Below are 19816 nucleotides of genomic sequence, written 5' to 3'. Positions count from 1 at the left end.
CATTTCAGACCCACTAGAAAGGCTAAAGTACAAAAGACAACACCAAATGTCATCAGGGCTGTGGAGTCAGTGGAAGTTGTATGTATTGCGGGTGGAAATGAAAATGGTAGAAACACTGTGGAAAACTATATGGAGGTTTCTTATAAAGTTAAGCATATACTTACCCTATGACTCATGAATCCCCCTAATTGTTCATTCATAATCAATTCTTAGGACTCGCATGTTTTCCCTGCCTCCATATTTTCTCTGCTCTTTATTTTACTATTCACATGTTTCTTCTACTCTCTCATTTTCCATCTTCAATGGATTCTTTTGAACTAACCATAAAAGACTCATTTCTTCCAAATTCATTCTAAGTGGTATACCTGTTATACCAAAATTATAATCATAATAATTTAGGATTAAATATCTATTTTGCCAAAATAAGATGGCAATTATTTTCATGATGATGGCTATAGATGTTAGTTTTGTGTCAAAGTTAACAATGAAAGTGGAACATACACCAATAAAAGAAAGACAGTATTTGGATTTTAAATTTTGTTTCATGTACAAATAACATAGCATTCTTTAACAATAGATAAAAAATCACACCATAGTCATTTGAAAAGTTAATTTATTATATACCAATATACACTTTCTGTAATAAAAAAGAAGCCTCCCAATACATTGAGCCATCTTATAAATGAAATAAGAAAATAAAATTTTCATCTGTTTACAAATGGGGTTAATCAGCACAAGTTATCATATGTATGTCTGCCCTGCAGTATATATGAATTTGAATCTTGGTTATGAAGAAAAAATGGTGCATTATTATTTGGCACTATAGGATGCTCTTGAACATTCAGAAGATACCTTTTTCCATTTTCTATTTTTGTATACTCTTTAGATGAGTGAAAATGTAAATATTTCTTAATGATGCTATTTGGCAGATTTTTTTCAAATAATAGTAGCTCAAAAGTTATGATACTTTCTAGTAATGCTCAATTTCCATAGCAGAGTGCACCATTTTATGGTATTATACCTCTAGAAAATAATGCATAAAACCAATATATTTTCTTAGGCACAGTCCAGAAAATTTATTGAAATATGATTTAGTATTATCATACATGTATGATACTTGTATTTCATAATTGGCTTTACTAAAATATAAAATACACAAGTGTTTTTACTATGACTTGAAAATAAAAGTAGTGAGCTCCAGAAATTTTAGGCTGTGAGTAGGAATTTTTAAATCCATTTTATGTAAGTTTGTTATAGAAGTGAGCAAGAATAATTGTGTGCATTTCTTTGTAGTGTTAGCACTTACACTTTATGGAGAACCACTCAACATTGTATTAAACGGCCAATGAATGTCAACAAACACCTGTGTGAGTTAAACTGAACTAAATCCTATTTTAGACATGCTAAATTAAAAGAACAACTTTAGTATTGATAATATTTGCAAAAAGGAACTTATTTTCTTGTAGATCATCCTATTATTGTAAATATTGAAGAAGAGCATTGCCGAGCTATATATAACTTAGGTTTCAAATTTAAATTATCCCCAGACATTTGTAGACAGATACATATGAATGGATTTTTGAGCCCACCAACTTAATTCCCTGCCCCCACCCCCAAAAATATAAATGCTTTGTGAAGAAAGAAAACTACACATGTAAAAAATAAAAATCAAATGTACCATACATTAACATTCTGATGACTACAGAATAAGATTATATACATAAACATATAGCAAATCACAGTTTCCTGCACTGAATGTTTATCAAATAAAAATGTATCAAACAATACTGGGTAGTGTATCTCCACATGATTGTGGTCTTCTAAAAATTCTGAATGATGATGGAAGACGAGAGGGAGAGCATTGTTCAGTGACAAAATTATGACAAGAGGATTTAGGAATAACACGAAAAAGCAGATGCTTTCTAGAACAGGCAGTTTAGCTATAACCATTATTTTTGTTGTTGCTCTATGATTGAAATAAAACCCCTCTCTATATTTAGTGTTTTAACATTTAAATATAGATGTTTTAACGTTTACAAAAAAAAATCTATTGGATATAGAAGTCACTAACTCAATGTCACAAACAGGGTGGGCAAAATAACATTTTGCTGTTGACAGTAAGATGCTCTAGACTGGTGTCTGACCACTCATATACCTTACAGAAACAGTTCCTAAGACATGCCTTTTGCCTCTGTTAGTAAACAGACCAGAGAGTTTGGTACAAGACTGAGAGAAGGCGTTAAATGTTGATAGCTTTGCCACCAGGACATTTTTGTTTGATATTCTGAGAATACAAATGTTTGGTACTCTTTTAGGGGGTGCAGGGTGAGGAGACAGCAGGGGAAAGAGTACTATCTGATGACTGTTACATGCAGTTACCCTTATTCTGCCCATAAAGCAGCAAAAATACACCTTCATCATCTCACACTGCTCTAGTAAGACCTGGGTAGAAATGTGCACCACAGGTTTTATTTTAAACACTCACACAACCTTCCTTGACAAAAACAGTGATTTTCCTCTTCTGCAGGTGCCTAGTGATATTACTGGTAAACGTCTTTGGAATCTTCCTGTTATTTCTTATGAATAACATTCCCATCAAGATAATTCAAATGTCTTTTGGAGTATAACTTGCAACCATTTCCAATAGAAAAAGAAAGTATTTTTCCTTGTGTTAGTGATGCTTGGAATTTGGAGGATCATAAATCCAGTCCATTATAATGAGTGCCATGCTTCCAATCATGAAGATGATTCCAACCACAAGGAAAATCAAAGCCTGTAATTCAGAGAGACTTTGTTAGGAACACAGAAACCGTACTTAGTACAATTTGTTTTTTAGTTATTTACATACTATGGCAATCTGATCTATATATTGAGCCATATTATTCTTAATAGCTCAGATGCCCAGGCCTAACCGATCAGTCAATTTCGAATCCTAGTTGGAGAAGGAAGACGAATACAGTGGAGAGATACAACCTATAGGTTCAACAATGGAGTAATAGTTAATTGATTTAGTACATCAAGAAGATGGAATACCCTGTGATTATTAAAAATCAAGGGACAGAAAAATATTCAATAATCTGGAGAATGCTTACAATCTTTTAGGTGAAAAAGAGCAGGTTATAAAAGAATAGCCTATATGATATGATTCTAATTTTATAAAGCAAACAAAACCAAAAGCTTAATAGATGTGGCAACAAAAAGTGTATATATGTGTGTGTGTGTGCATACATATAATATACACACATATATATAAGGACATATGTACATACCTACATATAAAATACTTCAGCATTTTAACACTAGAAGAGGCCTTACATTTTATCACATACTTAAACCTCCTAATTCTACATATAAGAAAGCAGCAACTAAAAATTTTTCACTAGAAAGGGTCTAGGAGATAATTGTACTCGTTTCACAATTGGTCAAAATGAAAGTAGGTCACAAACAGGACAAGTAATTTGCCAAGTTCACACTGCTGTAAAAATCCAAGCAAGATGGGCTACATAGAGTTAAAATTTGGGGGCAAGCTGCTGGTAATTTGCCAAATTCACACTGCTGTAAAAATCCAAGCAAGATGGGCTACATAGAGTTAAAACTTGGGGGCAAGCTGCTGGATGGACCTTTTGATACCAAACTATCCTGAAGTCCCTGAAACATCCCAAAGGTAAATGACTTCAAGGTAAAAATTCAGAGTAATTCAGTAAGAAATATTCTTTTTAAGTCTTAACATGACTTTATTCAGGAGTGAAAGATAGTGTTTCCTTATTGGAAAAACAATTATTTCTAGCATTTGTTTCTATAGTAGTCTTATGGAAAAGAAATGTATACTCTCAGATTTAATAAGACTGTATTTTGTATCTAAAGAGGTTAGCAGAACGATGAATGGTTCTGTGCTGGATCTTAGTCCACACGAGGGACAACAGGCACTACGGAGGGGAAAACAAAAGCAACATCTTTCTTTTGGCTTTGCAAAACTAACAACCATGACCAAAATATTTCAATTATTCCATAACACTGCTAGAAAGTCTAATTCCTTCTTGCATGATTTTCTGTGGATAGTGCAACAGCAGCTTGGTATTGGACACTGCTATGTGCCTGAAGCTCATGTGCCTGTGGGAAAGGCTACTACTATTTGACATGTATGACAGACTCAACACAGGATATTTGATATTTGAAGTAGAATCATTTGAGTTTCAGAAATATATCTCCTTTCTCTGCTACCAGAGAGTTCTAGCACATTTTGATTTTTGGTTCTTGTATATTGATTCATTTTTCTGAACTATGTTATTTTCCGGTTTATTCTAATTACTTGGAAGAACAACTAATAATGGGGGAAATTGCAAGGTTTACTTACCCCGACCTTTTGGGGTGACCTAAAAGGTTCTTTCTTGACAAGTTTAAGATAAAAAACTGCTGGAAGAATAAAAATCAGCATAGTGGCAGAAGAAGCCCCTGAGAAGAAAAACACAGGGCAAGGTCAATGTCTTACCCAGCAGGTCTTAGCAAAGGAGATGCCAGTATACACTTTCAACAAACCAAATATAAAGCTATCCTATACTTAGCACTAAAAACACACATTTAAGTCACATAAGCTCATCTTGGTTATTTATTCACAGAAGATATGTTTATAGAGATAATTAAAATGTACCTAACATCAAAACTGCATAAGTACATGCAACATATAATAAGCAACAAGAGGTTGAATTTAACACAAATTTACAGGGGATTAGTAATATAAATACATACTAAGGCAGCTGAACTCATGACACACCCTATCCACCTCTTACTATTCAAGTTGCCTACACAGGGTGCTTTTAAAGTTTTAGATTGTGTTTAAAATTTAAGTAACCCCTCAATGAGTAGAATGAAAATTAATGGACCATGCAGTTATGGGAAATACTAATAATACACTTTACATAATCAATCTTCTATTCCTCTGAAGATACCTTTTAATGTTCAGCTGATACTCATAGGATCAGAGAGCTTCTGGTAGGTAAAATCTATCTTCCCCTTTTCCTGATGACAGAGCTAATACCTAAGTCCAAATCCTGGGTCCACACCAAGGCATATGACTTGACTTCTATAAGGGTCAGTTTCCTCATCTGTCAGAAAAAACAGCTTGACTAAATGACCTATAAGGTGGCTCCCAGTGTCACTTAGGAGGAAGAGAATGTGACCAGCTCAATCATCAGAGCCTCGCAGGGATAAAGGGAATCTGTGAGCCTGAGAAAGACGGGGATCTGGATGACCCAGCACTGGTTCCCTGTCCACCATTTAATGGGGCGTGAGTTTGGGTTGATCAAATTGAAGCCTTTCTGAAACTCACCAATGAATCCGAAGATGTATTTTATAGTTGGCACAAGGATGACCAGAACATTATTAAGTGCGATAAGCACGGCTGCAATTAGGAAATGTCGTATCCAGCTGAAGGGTCTTCCGGGAAATAACAGTGTGGTCACTGATGTACGAATCTTAAACAAGAAAGTTCAAAGGCAAGATCATTTATTTGTTTTTGACTTTATTATTTCAAATATTCTCATCACTCTAATGCATTTTCTTTCTTTTGCTTTTTCCCAGAAAAGATCTTGATGCTTTTTTTCAATTTTTTATTATTATAACGCACACATAACATAGAACTTACCATCTTAACCATTTTTAAGTGTACAGTTCAGTGGTATTAAGTATGGTCATTTCAGTCAACAACAGACCACATATAAGACAGTGATACCCTAAGGTTGTAATACGGTATTTTTACTGTACCTTTTCTATGTTTGAGTACACAAATACTTGCCATTGTGTTACAGGTACTTACACTAGTCAGTACAGTAATATGCTGTACAGGTTTGTAGCCTAGGAGTACTAGGCTACGCCATATAGCCTTACTGTATAGTAACCTCCACCATTTAGGCTGCAACTACAATCTATGATGCTTGCACAATGACAAAATTGCCTAAAGATGCGTTTGTCAGAATATGTCCACATTTTTAAGCAACACATGACTGTACTTTCATCTTGTTGTGCAGTCTTGATGCTAACTTTTGATATTTGAGATGGAGTGTCATTTTTTCCTTAGCGTATTTTGTAAGACAATATTTTATGTGTTCACTTTCTTAGTTTTCAGAATTTATTGTCAAAAATAATCTCAGTCATAAAGAGATAACAGGTAAGACACATAATTAAGAAACACAGTAAAACCCTTGTTGATCATGAAACATGTCTCATCAGACTGGAGGAAACATTAAGGGCAAGCACTGAATTGATTTACACAAGATTGTGAAAGGAATTTTTACGAATCCAGGTTTTCCTTAATTTTGCATTTTATTTAACATTTTTAAATAAAATTTTAGGGTGGCATCTTAAAATTGTGACGTTTTTGTGTTTGCTCCTTCCTCTTTCTCTCCTTTGTACCTCTCCCTATCAATAGATTGTAAATCTATGAAAGGCAAGGAATAGGACCTAATAATCTAACCATTCCTCAGACTTTTTTGCTGAGTGTTGTGCACACAGCAGGCACTCAATAAAAGCTTAAATTAAATTGAATAGTAGGAATCTTTTCCTTCCCTTCAGGATCCTTGACAGATTTCAGCCCTACTTCAGCAGTTGAAATAAGTAGGCGAAGGGTCAAGAGAGGCTCACTTTGCAGCAGCTGCTCAAGTTACTCTGTTGTAACTGGATAAAGATCCTGTGGGCAGAGGGAGGGAGTGACATTTGTGTTTGTACAGCTTAACAAAGTTGAAAACACTCTTATCTTTGGAATCTTTTAGAGGACACTTTTTTGACTTAGTGGAATTACTCTATCAGCTTTCCAGTAAGTGAACGCTTCGGTTAAGCCAGGAGTTCACATTTTTGGAAATGCTGTGATTGATTTTCACTTTAAAATTTTAGTTCTGAAGTCACTTAAGGTGCAGCGATGGGAACTCATTTAAAAGAGAGAAAACGTCAAATATATTTTGAAAGATGTATGAATGACAAAAAATTCGAACTAAATAGCTTGCAATTTCTCATGTGACATTCCTTTCATACCACTCCACCAAAAATTAAAGCCATCTGTTTAGGCTGAAAAGGCAATTTCATTTCTAAAATGACAAACCAGATAGTCTCTGGAAATAGTTTAAGAATAACTTCGTAAAGAATTTTAAAAATTGGATTAGTGAGCATTATGAAACTCATTCTGAAAAGTAAACTGAGGAAAGCAAATGGTGTGATATTGTTTTCCTCAGCAGCCTATAATTCTACATCATGATCTGCAATTAGTGCTTATTCAATATTGTCAAAACTGGTCTAATTGGTAGGCTTAAAATCAGCTTTTTATGGTATACACATAGTGCTTGAGGACTCAATTTGTTTCACAGTGTTAAACAGATAGAATCAACAAGTATGGAATATAGGTTCATTTTCAGAAAGTAGTCACAGTTTGTTTTGTAGTCATTTGTTAAAATGGTGCATTCAAGACAATAAGCTGAGTTAGAGTGAGTTAGAGGCAGTCTTATATGTCCAGGGCCTCTGAATGGGAAGGCAGTCTCCTGGCTCCCAGAAAGACTAACATTTGGCCTGATGATATGAGAGTACAGAAAGTTTATGGGAATAATAGGTAGAATGGTTGGAGTAAACGCAAACGCTTCCTCCTCTTTGTGAATAAGGAATAAGAAAATTTCAAACAGAACTGAAGGTGGCTTCCAATGCATTCCTGAAGAGGGCAACAGAGTAAAGAGGGAGGGAGGTACTAGGCTTGTGGTGGTGGTGGTGGAAAAGATCAGGAAGGAAACCTGCTGGTCATTCCATGTTAAAGTGCTTCCCTGAGGAGTGAGCCTAGGACCAAAAGTCCCCAGCAGTTGTTTACCTTTGCCAGGGCATGCCACTGCTGATTCCCACCGAGCCTCATCTGCTCTTACACTTAGCTATGTGCCCTTTTCTTTACTAACACAAGTTGCTAGGAACCTGGAAATGTGGGTCAGATGTTGTGGGTGAGGGGAGGTCCCCAGCACCATCTAGGGCCTCTGACCCAGAATGATTTCATTAAGGTCTACGCAGCTCTAGAGACAACATCTCTTATTTCCAGAGAAAGAGTCCTGAACAGGATCCTGTTAGGCGGTGCCGTATTCTGATGCAGGGGCCCAATGTGAAGGTCAAAAATGTGGAACCACAGGAGGAAGTGAGAGTCTTAGCTCTAACTCTTAAAAAAAAAAAAGCCTCTCCCATTGTTTAGACGGAGCTCACACTTTGATTTTGCAGGTTTGCTTAAGGCAAGAATGTTGGAAATACCTACAAATTACTACTCCACTGCAGTTCATAGCAATATATGCTGCACTTCTATGTCGATATCTACATACACTTCAAAACAGGAGATCTGAAGGCAACATAAGTGAAAAGAATGATTTTAACTATAAGATGACAAGTAGCTAGGGATCTTTTTTCAAAGGCATAGCAGGTGAAATTTGAGTCTGTGTGTTCATGAAATATCCATTAACATTATTTGGTTTCCTGTTCTTTATGGAAATATGGGAATTTTACTGCATAAAGGGAAGCATAAGCTGAAAATGACATCATCAGTCCTCTGGAAGGAGGTGCCATTCCATAATAGATACCCCGCCCACGACTAAGAGAGAAAGAAATGTTGTGCTGCTACTGAAAACACTATCTTAATTCATTTCATATATTCACTTGTTCAACAAATCCTACAAGCAGTTACTATGCACCTTTTACTAAGAAGGAAAAAACTAACCTGATTGGAGAAAAGAAAGATAATAAATGAAGTAGAGAAAAACAAACCCCAGTCATATCTTCTCAGATTCTTAAGAAAGAGAGCCCAGCTATCATGTTGAAAGAAGGAGAACACAAAATAATGCCTAAAGCTGATAGATTTTAATCCAGATTAGGTTTTGTTTTATTATTAATATGTGGTGATATCAAGGCAAGTAAATAAACTTCTTATTGCTCAAGAGTTCCTTAAATGAAATAAACTGTCAGGAGAAACATGCTGTGAGTCAGCATTTGACACATTGAAAATCTGAGCCCTAAGTTATATGAAATAAACAAGCAAAAGCACCAATAACAACTTTTATCATTTTAGTAAAGAAAAAAATTGAATTTAGCCTCAGAGGACTTGATTGAGATCCACTCAAGGAAGCTGGGCTACTCTCTGTCACCATCTCTATGTATCCATCATCTATAGGGAGGTTTGGTTCATTTAGCCCAGATCCTCAATCCAGCTGAATTCGTTTCACATGTCACCAAGGGAAAGCGTGTCTATGCTTTTGCTAGAAAAGGCAGTTTATACATTTCAAGACAAGGCAAGATTCATTTGAAGACTGTTTTTCTTCCCAAGCACGACTGAGCTCACCCTCTGTGCCAGTCACTGTGCACATCTGCAAGTCCCAGGGACTTACGACTCTGTGGGGCAGTGGAGCACTTACATAGATTATTTAAATGTAACGTTACAAGGATGAGGACAGGATAATGTGCAAAATGTTTTATAAATGCTAATGTTGAGTGGAAATACATAATGAAGGATGGTAGTTAGTCATTTTTCTGAACTCTGGTTCTTATGGTCAATTTTAGTTCTAATGGCATCTAATGTTTACACACTATTGCTGTTCCTGATGGTCAGATTTATACCAGTGCTTTATTTCTCACACAGGGCAAGAATTTCTAAGGGGAGATTTGGATTTTCCATGCTGAGGTGAAATGTTCATCAGTAAATGACTTCTACTTCCCATGACAATAATTGCAGCCATCAGTGTTGGGCTATGAGCTGCACTGGTTGAACTGTTACCAGCTGTCTGTGTGACAATGGACAATTCTGGCAATCCCTTAAGACCATGGTTTGAAAATGCTATATGAATATGAATAAAGCAATACAGAAGCACGTTACAGATTTCTTATGCTTTGATTCTACAATGATGTGAGTGCTTATACTGTGCCAATATTTAGTGAGTGATTTTTTTACACATAAAAAGAAGGCCTCCAGATATTTTCTCAGTGAAGTTGTTTGCCTGGCAATTTTATCTTATCATATACCTTCTGTTTATAGTTATCTTCTGTCTTGTACCCAAGACAGAGCTGATTTTAGGCTAAAGCTATGTGTATGCCATCTGAAATATTTTCAGATATATTAGGGGCAAGACATGATTTAAGAGTAAAATATTAGCCACCATAGTAATACGGATCTGATTTCATGCACTCATGAAAAAGGAATGTGCCAAAATATATTTCAGCACACAAGCTGCATTTAAAGTGACCACAGTGTCATTATAGAAATAGTCTTCATATGCCAGCCCTGTATGGAACATTATGTCCAGGACAGTGCTGGTTACTGTGTCACTTATTTTTTTCCCCCTCAAATGAATGAGTAAATTCAGTGTTTATGAAAGAGGAGTTGGCAGGAGGGTGAAGACCTGTGTTTATCCTTAGGTGGTGGTTTTAGCTCACACAACCCAAATTTTCACTACCAGCTCTGCTCTGGGATCTCAGAACAAACTGACGCCAATGACAAATGCCAGGGAGGGGTGACCTGGTGTGAGTCTGACAGAGGCCATGTGTGAAAGAGATATGTGATAGATAGCATAACTGTTTTTTGAAAAAATTTTTTCTGGTATATAATTTACTTAACACGAATCCCCTTTTCATTAGCCTTCAAGGCGTCAGGTTAAATAAGGCAACTTTTGGATATTATTGCAGCATGACAAACTGAAAAAAAATGAAATGCCTTCAAAACCGTGATGAAATTCAATACGATTTGAAAGTTAACATGGTTTTGGCTTTCAAGGTTCCGAAGTTATATGAACTCCTACTCAGTTTTACTAATCCACAAGATGGAAGCTCAAGCTCCACTTTTCAAATTTGAGTTTAAAAATAAGTTTTATGATTTTTTTCCTACACTATAAAAATATCACCTGAAACTACTTGCTCTATCTGCACATTAAATGGCCAATTTTAAGTGGCTCAAAATGCTATAGGAAAATAACAATATCCTCAGGCATTGCAACTGCAAACTCACCCTATAGTTAAATCAAAATGAAGGTAGAACACACGTGCTAATTTGTGGGGTCAAGTAGGTTTCTTTCATCAAAGTCTTATGTACTTACTGGGAACAGGACAATGGGCACAGTTAGTGTTACTGCCACAAGGACTGCCAGGCGAACCATGAGGAGAGGGATGTCGAATGTGTACACTTTGCTGTAGGCATGAAGTAATTCATCTTCAGCTTCTCCTACAACAGGCAGAAGAGAATGAGCCCGCTTGGTGTTGTCAAATCAGCACGGGTCACTTATGGCAACATTTTATAGAGAGAACACAAAACAGAGGAAAAGACCTAGGTCTGGGAATCCAGGCACCTCTGGTCTTGCCTCTGAGCTCATTAGCTATGCAACCTTCATTCAAATAAACAAAGAGGTCCTGAAGCTTATAAAGTTGCAGAAGCTATAATACAAAATAAAGAGCCTCTCAAGCTCATTTACATTGTGATAAATCTATCTCTGCTGTACAGAGGCAATTACAAATCAGACAGTGACCAAGGTGTTCTTGTTGAAGGGGATGAGAGGCCCAAGCCCCATATCTTGTCTTTCCCAGCCTACCACCTCCCTTGCCCCTACCTGTGCAGCCACTCCTGATGCAGTTTACAAACCCCGTGTGTAAACTCTAGGATGAATGATTGCTACCATTTTTTTCAAGCTCAACAACTATGACACCATCACCACACTAAAACAGATATTTTTGGGCTTTTTCAAGTTTTTGCTTGTCTTATGAAACTCATAAAAATAAGTATAAGTAACATGCAGGGATAAATTAGTATAATCTTTACAGGGTCTCCCAATGGATACTACTCTAAGATGAAGATGCTGCCCTACTGGAAAACACATTCATTCAGGATTCCAAACACAAATAACAAGGAAATATTTATGGAATCAAATGTAGTTGGATTTCCACCTCAAGATCAGACAAAAAGGAGTGAAAATACCTTCAGTAGTATTGACCTTGACATTCATTATTTCACAACCAGCAAAAAGTTAATGCCCAATCTAAAGCACATGTTTGGTTAATAGTCAAATATTAGTCAAACAGAAAGAAAACCTAAGCAAATGGTGGCCTACTCCTGAATCTTTCCTCCACAATTTGTCATACCTTCAATTCAATTTACCAAGTCAGTAAGAAAAAAAAAATTAAGTTAAAAACCTTAAAACGAGGCTTATACAAAAATATATTTATATTGATACACTGATTCATGTAAACATATGCTACCAGGTCAATATGTGATTCCAAGAAATCTGTTTATGTGGCTACACTTCATGGAAGGAGTACAATCCTATTCCCTTTGTGAACTGTTAAGATGCCAGAGAGGAAATGTTGCAGGCATAATCTAATGTGGCCACAGTCACTTATTTTTTGGTAGTGCATTCTCAGATTGAAGGAAATTCTGTCATGTCCTCTTTCTTAGGAAATCATTTGGTATAACAAAATAGAACGGGATGTGTCAAAAATTTTACCTAAAGTCCCAGGCTCCCAGATTTGATTTGAATGGTAAATAGGAGGCAAGTTGAAATTTGAGGACCTGGCAGTTTCCCTGCCATTTGCTTGGCAGTTAATAATTCCATCAAAGGAGCTTTATCACATGCAAGCGGATTCATTCTCATCACTTCTAGCCTGAGTTGGACTATGGAGTCTAGCCAAAGAAATATCATATATCCCTAAAGGAAAATAATTTCATTTGAGGGATATTTTTTATAAAATATGTGTTAATTCACAAATTGTTGTAACTTGTTAGCCAGGCTGAATCAGGCCCCATTTCCTCAGGTCAAGTGACAAAGCTAAAATAGTATATTAATTGAATATGTGTCATCTGTAGATCATGCTTATAGAAGGCAATTTTAAAAATCATACCTACCCCGGTCAAGGATCAGCCTAACAAGGATTTGCACATAGAGAATGACTTTCACAGAGTGACCTACCATAGAAGGTTAGGTAACCAAAGAGGGCAGCAAGCAGGTACATGACAAGCATCCCCGTGATGGAAATATTTGACACTGTTTGCATTTTTCTCTGGGACCGACTGGAAAAATAAAGAACACCAAGCTTTGTTTTTTAGACTTACAAAAAAAAATCACTTTTCAAAATTAAAATAGTAAATTAAAAAGTGTATCTGTATTGTTCATCGTGAAGACATATTTCTAGTACATAAACTTATAGCTGATTTAAATTTGTCTTAGAGAGTTAATGAGGATTCATTTCCATTTTTCTTAAACACTACTCCTTCAGTCTTAAAATCAATCATTTCCCTAGAAGAGGAACAGTCTATTTCATGTCGGTCAGTAAGCCTGCCCACTGAATAAGAATATAATTAACATAAAGGTCAAACAGGCTTCTAACATAGAAAGTTTTTGCATTTCATAATGAGATGACTATAGATGAGGAAAAGAACCTACGAGAGTCAGCAAAGTACTACTGCCAAGAGTCCAGACTACTGGGAATCCTGACATTGTTAACCTGAAAAGCTTCTGGAAATCATTCTAGAGGGAACCTGACTGCCAAAGATCAATTGTCAGGCTTCTGGAGTAACTGCTACACGTGACTTTCAAAGTAAATCAAAGACATCAAAATACTTGAAAGTGTTCTGAAATTTTTTATGAGGTAAATCGGAATTTATGGGGAAAGTTTTGCTATTTAGTGAGAATGAAGACTGAGGTTACTGATGTCTAGATTAAAGAAGTTGAGAATTATTATATAATACCCTTCCTTAAGGGAAAGAGGAAAACAGCTATAATGAGTTCATATCCTTTGTTCCAAAGCAAATACCAACAACTTCAAAGGGAAAAGAATGCACACGAATCACAGACCATCAGCTGGAAGAAACAAGATTTTCTAGCCAGTGACTCTATTGTACAAATAAGACAACAAAGGACAGATATTGGCACATCTCTTGTAATGAATGTGTTCTAGACAAGGCTTAGGTGCTGACTGTAAATGACATCAGTGGCTTATCGAGGCTGCCCCTAACCATAAGTTTTGGTTGTCATGAGTGTTTTCATTTCTAGTCCAGCTGACATCACTTCTTCCCAACAAAATTTAAATTTAAATTCCCAACACCTGCCAAAATTATTACAACCACCGGCTCCTTGTCCACCTGCCATAAACTCCTCCCCTGAACCATTATGGTGGAGAGAAAGGAGAGAAAGAAGCAGAAAAGGTAGTGCTGTAGTGGGCTGATTACCACCTTTCTGATTAAAGCGTGTTACTGAGGGTGGATGGAGTACATATTTTCTCTGAAGAGGAAGCTATAAACTGTGTTTCCTCTTAAAGACCCTTGAACACATGAGCAGATTTTCAAAGCCAATTAGAATGCGAAAATGATGGCTGCCTTACTCTTTAAGTTCACTGTAGATGGGAAGGACCTCAGGGTGGCATACAAAAGCAAATACTAGGATAGGAATTGCATAGGCCGTCTGAAAAACAAAGACAACACCACGTGTTTAGCATTCCAACATAGATGGTGATCTCAGGCCATCTCAGTTTATTGAATAAAAACTTAGAAACACATAACCGTACTCATCAGAAGTCTGGACCTCTCACTTACCCGGGAGTTGAATACAAAGTATTTAGGTTGACACTTGTCATCACTATGAGCTTCATACTCTACTCCACTGTCATGAAGAGAGCCCTTGGCCTGATTCTCATCCAGCCCTGCAGGATTGCGGTGGGTGTAATCCATCATGAAGTTCACATCAGAACTCTCAGACTTGTTGGGTAACATTACTACATGCATTGGAAGTGTGTTGTTGAATGACAGATTTCCAACACTGTGATCCAAAACAGGTAGAGGGCAGGGTATTTGGAATTTCTTGTAAATCACCTAGACTCAGTCATTAAAAAAGAAAAATATCAGCTTTTTGAGAAAAAGCAATGAAATAAGAATCCATATGTGTGGCTTATGGGGTGGGGTGTGAGGGAGCTCAGTTAGGCATTCCTTTTAGACTAATGGACAAAGTAAACTCCCTCTAACCTCTGTTCTAAGGGAAGAGTTGGAGCTGTGATTGGCAGCTCTGCCTCTTAGAGTTAACAGGACAATATTTTGCATGAATCCTTCCCACCCTCCTTCGTGCCCTTCCATGAGAAAGATGATCACTTCCTTATTTCTTCAAACTAAAGTGACATGGGCCTTCAAAACCGTTTTTCCTTCTCCTTTACTTCTTTGGGGAAATGCTTTATAAATTTTGGCATTCATAATAGTGCAAGAAATTCCCTCTTTTGTCAGGGGCCTGGAGAGGATTTCTTCTTTAATTCCACTGTCCTTGTTCTGTCTTAATGGGTAGAATGTGTAAGAGAGAATGGCTGATTCATGTGAATATGGCTATAGCATTCTTCTTTCTCTTCTGGGACTCTTCTCTACTGTTCTAAATACCAGATTATTGTCATGTTCCTGCTTGAAGTGTTCCTTTTTACCCAATATGTAACCAGTGTGCCTAGACCAAACCATTAGTAGTAGCTTTGATGTTCTACCTCAACTATCTTTAAATTTTAGCTGCTCTTTTTTTGTTCTAAATTAGTCTACAAGAAAATCACTTGTGATACAAGAACTATTTCATATTAGTGAAGTGCTGGAACAAAATGAGGACGCTAATTTAGGCACAGAAAGAATCTCATGCTAACCAACTTACAAAGGTCATGTCATCACATCACTTACCACACTAACAAAAAACACCATGCAGGTAAGAGAAAATCCACTGGTATAGCCAAGATAACCTAGAAGTTAGAAGAAGCATTTTGGAAGCTGAATATGGCATCTACAATTAGCTTACCTATTTAAATGTGAAATAAAAATAAAAATATTCCCAGTTAGAAAATATCTTTACCTAAATTTTTAAGGAGTGAAAGTGGAAGAATAATTCCAACAGATACAAATATGATGAGGTAGTTGCCATTGAGGTACCATTCTCTAGAAGAGAGAGACAAGGATTTAGAATCAGAAAAGACCAAGTAGAATGAGTCACTTGATGTCACAGAGGGAACATAAGACATACCCAGTATTTTCTTCAAGTCCCATGAATGCTCTGATTACTTCAGGTAGTTCATATTTAATGATAAAGAGGTAGCTTGACATTGCTAAAATGGAAAATGTGACAGCTTAGATGGTGTGGATAGCACTGAAGTCACATGCAAGCAAGTTATGACATTTGGGATAAGTAAGATGAACATCTAATACCCCAAATGGAAAAAATACTCACTGTGTATTTGGCACTGCTTCCAAGTTCTCTTCCAAGATAGACATTTGACCCTCTAGCTTTTGCAGGTGGACCTTTGTTAACAGTATCAGGGCTAATTCTGTGTTAAAGCCAGCTCCAAAGTTTACAGTGAAGCTGCAGTTTTAAGGTTCTGCCCTCATTAGTTATAAATCATCATAGCCCACACTCAGTGTGCCTGTGTTAGTGTCTATAACTTGGGCAGTAGTCTGGCAACAAAAGGCATGGCCAGCTGAGAGATGGCAGAATCAAAGGGCGGATCTGCAGAGTCAATACATCCCCTCTGTTTTTCTGCAGATGGGCACGTATCTAGTCCTCTGGGATCTGTCTGAGGAGCACACAGTCTCAGACCACTTATTGTCGGAACCAAAGTCTTCCCGGATTGATAAAAGAATACAAGAGATGACAGCTTCTCTCCATCTTTGTCAAAGAAGTTCCCCACCCCCACTTCATCTTACTCTCCTTTTGGCCAACTAAGGAATTATATAAAGTGGCAAAATTTCATGAGCATCTAGGTAAGTGATATATGAGTCATTATCTACTCTTGTGAAAGATTTTTTGATGAAATCTACAAGCCCTCTCCATGAAAAAATGAATATGTATTCATATGCATAACATTACAATTTTGCTGCATCATGCCTTTTTCAAGCCCATCCATTTGGTGAAGGATAACGCTAATTTGTTGACACATGGCCAAAAGATTCAGTTAAAAACAGAACTCACAAATTTGAGGTGAAAACTTTAAGTGTGTCCTACATCCATTCAGTGAATTTTCCTTTCAGTGAATTTTTGCTAACAGGCACTTTAAAACACATACTTAAATTTTAAATTAAACTACTGAGTTTAAAAATATTTTCTTCATTTCAAATGAAAGTAACAGTGGTGATAATAATTCCCCACATTGTTTAGTCCTGCACATTACTTCATTTGATCATCTGAAAACCCCTGTGAGATGACAAGATATATGTTGTTATTCTCATTCCACCGATGGAGATATAAAAAGTCCAAGATGTTAAGTTGACATGTCCACAAAAACACAGCTTGAAAAGGACGGACTACATCTAAAACAGAAGGGCTAGTGCTTCTTCTATACTGTCAAAGTGAAACGATTTTTACAATAGCAGATGTATCTTCTGTACACATTATCTGGTTAATCTTTGCAAAGACCTTGGCTAAAGCTAAATCTTACAGAGTGTGAACACAGGAGATATTTCTGATTAGCTGACTTGGCATGGTACCATTCAATGTTAGAGCTATTAATTGCTGATTTTCAGTGATGTCAGTGATGCTAATGTGTTTGATCTTCAAAAATTCAGAATAATCCAGACATTAATCTGTTAATGTGAAAACATCTGCAGTAAATGTTAATTTTTTAGGGGATTGAGAAAATTAAATGTTCTAAATGTAGAGTTGTTAAATACAGAAATACGAGAGATTTCTCTTATGCCAAATATCAACTAATCAAATAAAGTAACCAAAGTGAGGGCATTTTTTTCTGGGGTGATGTTATGATATTTCATCTTACTCCCTTAAAGTCACACCTCTTACTTGTGTGCGGCTTGACCCAGAGACTGCTTTAGAGTTTATTCCATTATTTAGAAGCATAGTAGTGGCTATACTTTGAACCACAGTTGATGCTGCTGCCACTTAGCTTGTTGAGTTCAGGGTTAATTATGCTTATACCTGGTTATTGTTAAATTAGACCAACTAAAAGGCAATCCTATGCAAAGGTTGATACTTTAAACCTTAATAAGTCTGACAGCTTGAAACAAATGTAAAGTGGTCTATTTGTTGGGATTTGGGGGGCTAATATGCATATGGCTCCAAACCAGTAAAATGAGACCATTCTGATATTACTGTCAAATTCTACCCAAGATTGTAGTCTTAACATATAAAAAAATTTCTTTAAGCACAAATCATTAAGATATGGCTCAATTTTATTTATCTGCTTACCAAATATCCATTATCAGGGCTAGTATAGCTAGATTACTAAAGAAATTTCTGCATTCCAGAAATCCTCGATAACTCCAGTGAATTTATTTATTAAAATGGGTTGCCTGTTTGCAAGATCTCTGTGCAAGTTTATTTATTGTAGTATTTTTATAACAGTGAAAAATTAGAAACAATCGAACTGTACCTCAATAAGGATACTGTAAACCAATTATGGCATATTTGTATAATGAAAACCTCAAAAATCATTAAAAAGAATAACATGCAAATACATTCAAGGCATATTATTAAATTTAAAAAGAAAGCTGAAAATCGGTATCATAAGATGATCCAACACTAACAATACTCAATGTATTTGTTGAATTAGGCATAAGGGAAAACCTATGAGTAGTTATTTCTGAGGGTGACTGACACAAATTTTTCTTGGTAATTTATATATTTGCATAGTGTTTTAGTTTTTCACAATCATCATATATTTGTTTTATAATTTTTTAAAATGCTTATTTAAAAACTTATTCAGGCAACTCCAGAGACATGGATATGGAAGCAGAGAACCAGGGAGGAGAGAAGCATATACAGAACACTTATTATGTGCCATATGTTACCTTATTTCATCCTCACAATGGCCTTTGTAAGGTAATTTTATACATGAAAAAATTAGGCAAAGGAGTAAAGTGATCTTCCCAAGGTCACAGATAGTGACAGAAATAGACTCAAATTCAGGTCCATCAGACTCCAAAAGCTTATTCTCTACTCAAGTGTTTTAAATATCCTTTAGAAAACAGTTACATATCAGATACATACAAACAGGACCACGAGAGCCCAGAGGAACTAGTATTTAACAGTCTAGAGAAGCAATAGGCCAGGTGAGCAAAGTGAGAGAGAAAATGCGTGTGTGTGTGTGTGTGTGTGTGTGTGTGTGTGTTAGGGTTGAAGGACTTCGAGAGACATTCAAGGGGAGAAAATAGCCTGTGAAAAGAAGGCATGGATGATTTTTTAAAATATTAAAATTGTACTGTTAGGGGACTAAATATAATTTGTTATGGTTTGACACAGGACATGTAGGGTATAGATGATGGATAAATTGATAGAGATAGATAGATAGATAGATAGATAGATAGATAGATAGATAATAGATGATTGATAGATGATAGATAGATAGATAGATAATAGATGATTGATAGATGATAGATAGATAGATAGATAGATAGATAGATAGATAGACAGATAGATAGATAGATATGGGCATTGCTAGGAAAGGTTTAGAAAGATAAGCAGAAGAACTAGACGAAAATCCTGTGTCAGTCCAATGAATTTAAGTTTTACCTTGAAAATAATGAGGGCATGCTGAAGAATTTTATGCACGACAAAAGTAGAAACAGACTTAAATTGGAGAAAGTTTATCTGGAGAACAAATTAGAGTTTATCTGGGAGCAGGGAAAACTCAAGCCAGGAAGACCAGTTAGAAGACTACTGCAATAGTCTGAGCTAAAAATGGTGATCATCTGTGGTCATGTGGATGGACAGAGAGGAGAGATTCAAGAGATAAGTAAGAGATCAAATGAACAGAATTTGGCATTTGATTGGACATGCAGAGTTGGGGAAAAGGAAAGGTTTACGCTAACATCCAGATGTCT

The 19816-nt window shown here is 36.3% G+C and overlaps 1 protein-coding gene across 2 annotated transcripts in view; it reads right to left on the bottom strand.

Annotated features, from left to right (window-relative positions):
* Positions 1-595: 595 nt before the first annotated feature.
* Positions 596-19816, bottom strand: part of SLC38A4 (solute carrier family 38 member 4) — a 69779-nt gene continuing 50558 nt past the window's right edge. The window contains exons 7-16 of one of the 2 annotated variants that reach the window (XM_033222319.1): positions 16011-16092; positions 15843-15925; positions 15674-15732; positions 14567-14842; positions 14356-14435; positions 12945-13045; positions 11085-11209; positions 5327-5471; positions 4355-4452; positions 596-2773 (exon numbers count right to left, since the gene is read on the bottom strand). In XM_033222319.1, coding sequence (XP_033078210.1) covers positions 2672-2773; positions 4355-4452; positions 5327-5471; positions 11085-11209; positions 12945-13045; positions 14356-14435; positions 14567-14842; positions 15674-15732; positions 15843-15925; positions 16011-16092 — 1151 coding nt within the window. In that variant the 3' untranslated portion in view covers positions 596-2671. The remainder of the gene's footprint in view (positions 2774-4354; positions 4453-5326; positions 5472-11084; positions 11210-12944; positions 13046-14355; positions 14436-14566; positions 14843-15673; positions 15733-15842; positions 15926-16010; positions 16093-19816) is intronic. The other variant, XM_033222320.1, reaches the window with a different exon arrangement.

This window comes from Trachypithecus francoisi, unplaced genomic scaffold (genome assembly GCF_009764315.1).
Source record: "Trachypithecus francoisi isolate TF-2019V2 unplaced genomic scaffold, Tfra_2.0 Lachesis_group11, whole genome shotgun sequence".
NCBI lineage: Eukaryota > Metazoa > Chordata > Mammalia > Primates > Cercopithecidae > Trachypithecus > Trachypithecus francoisi.
Note: the sequence above shows the minus strand (reverse complement) of the source record. Positions and strands in the feature narration are given on the sequence as shown.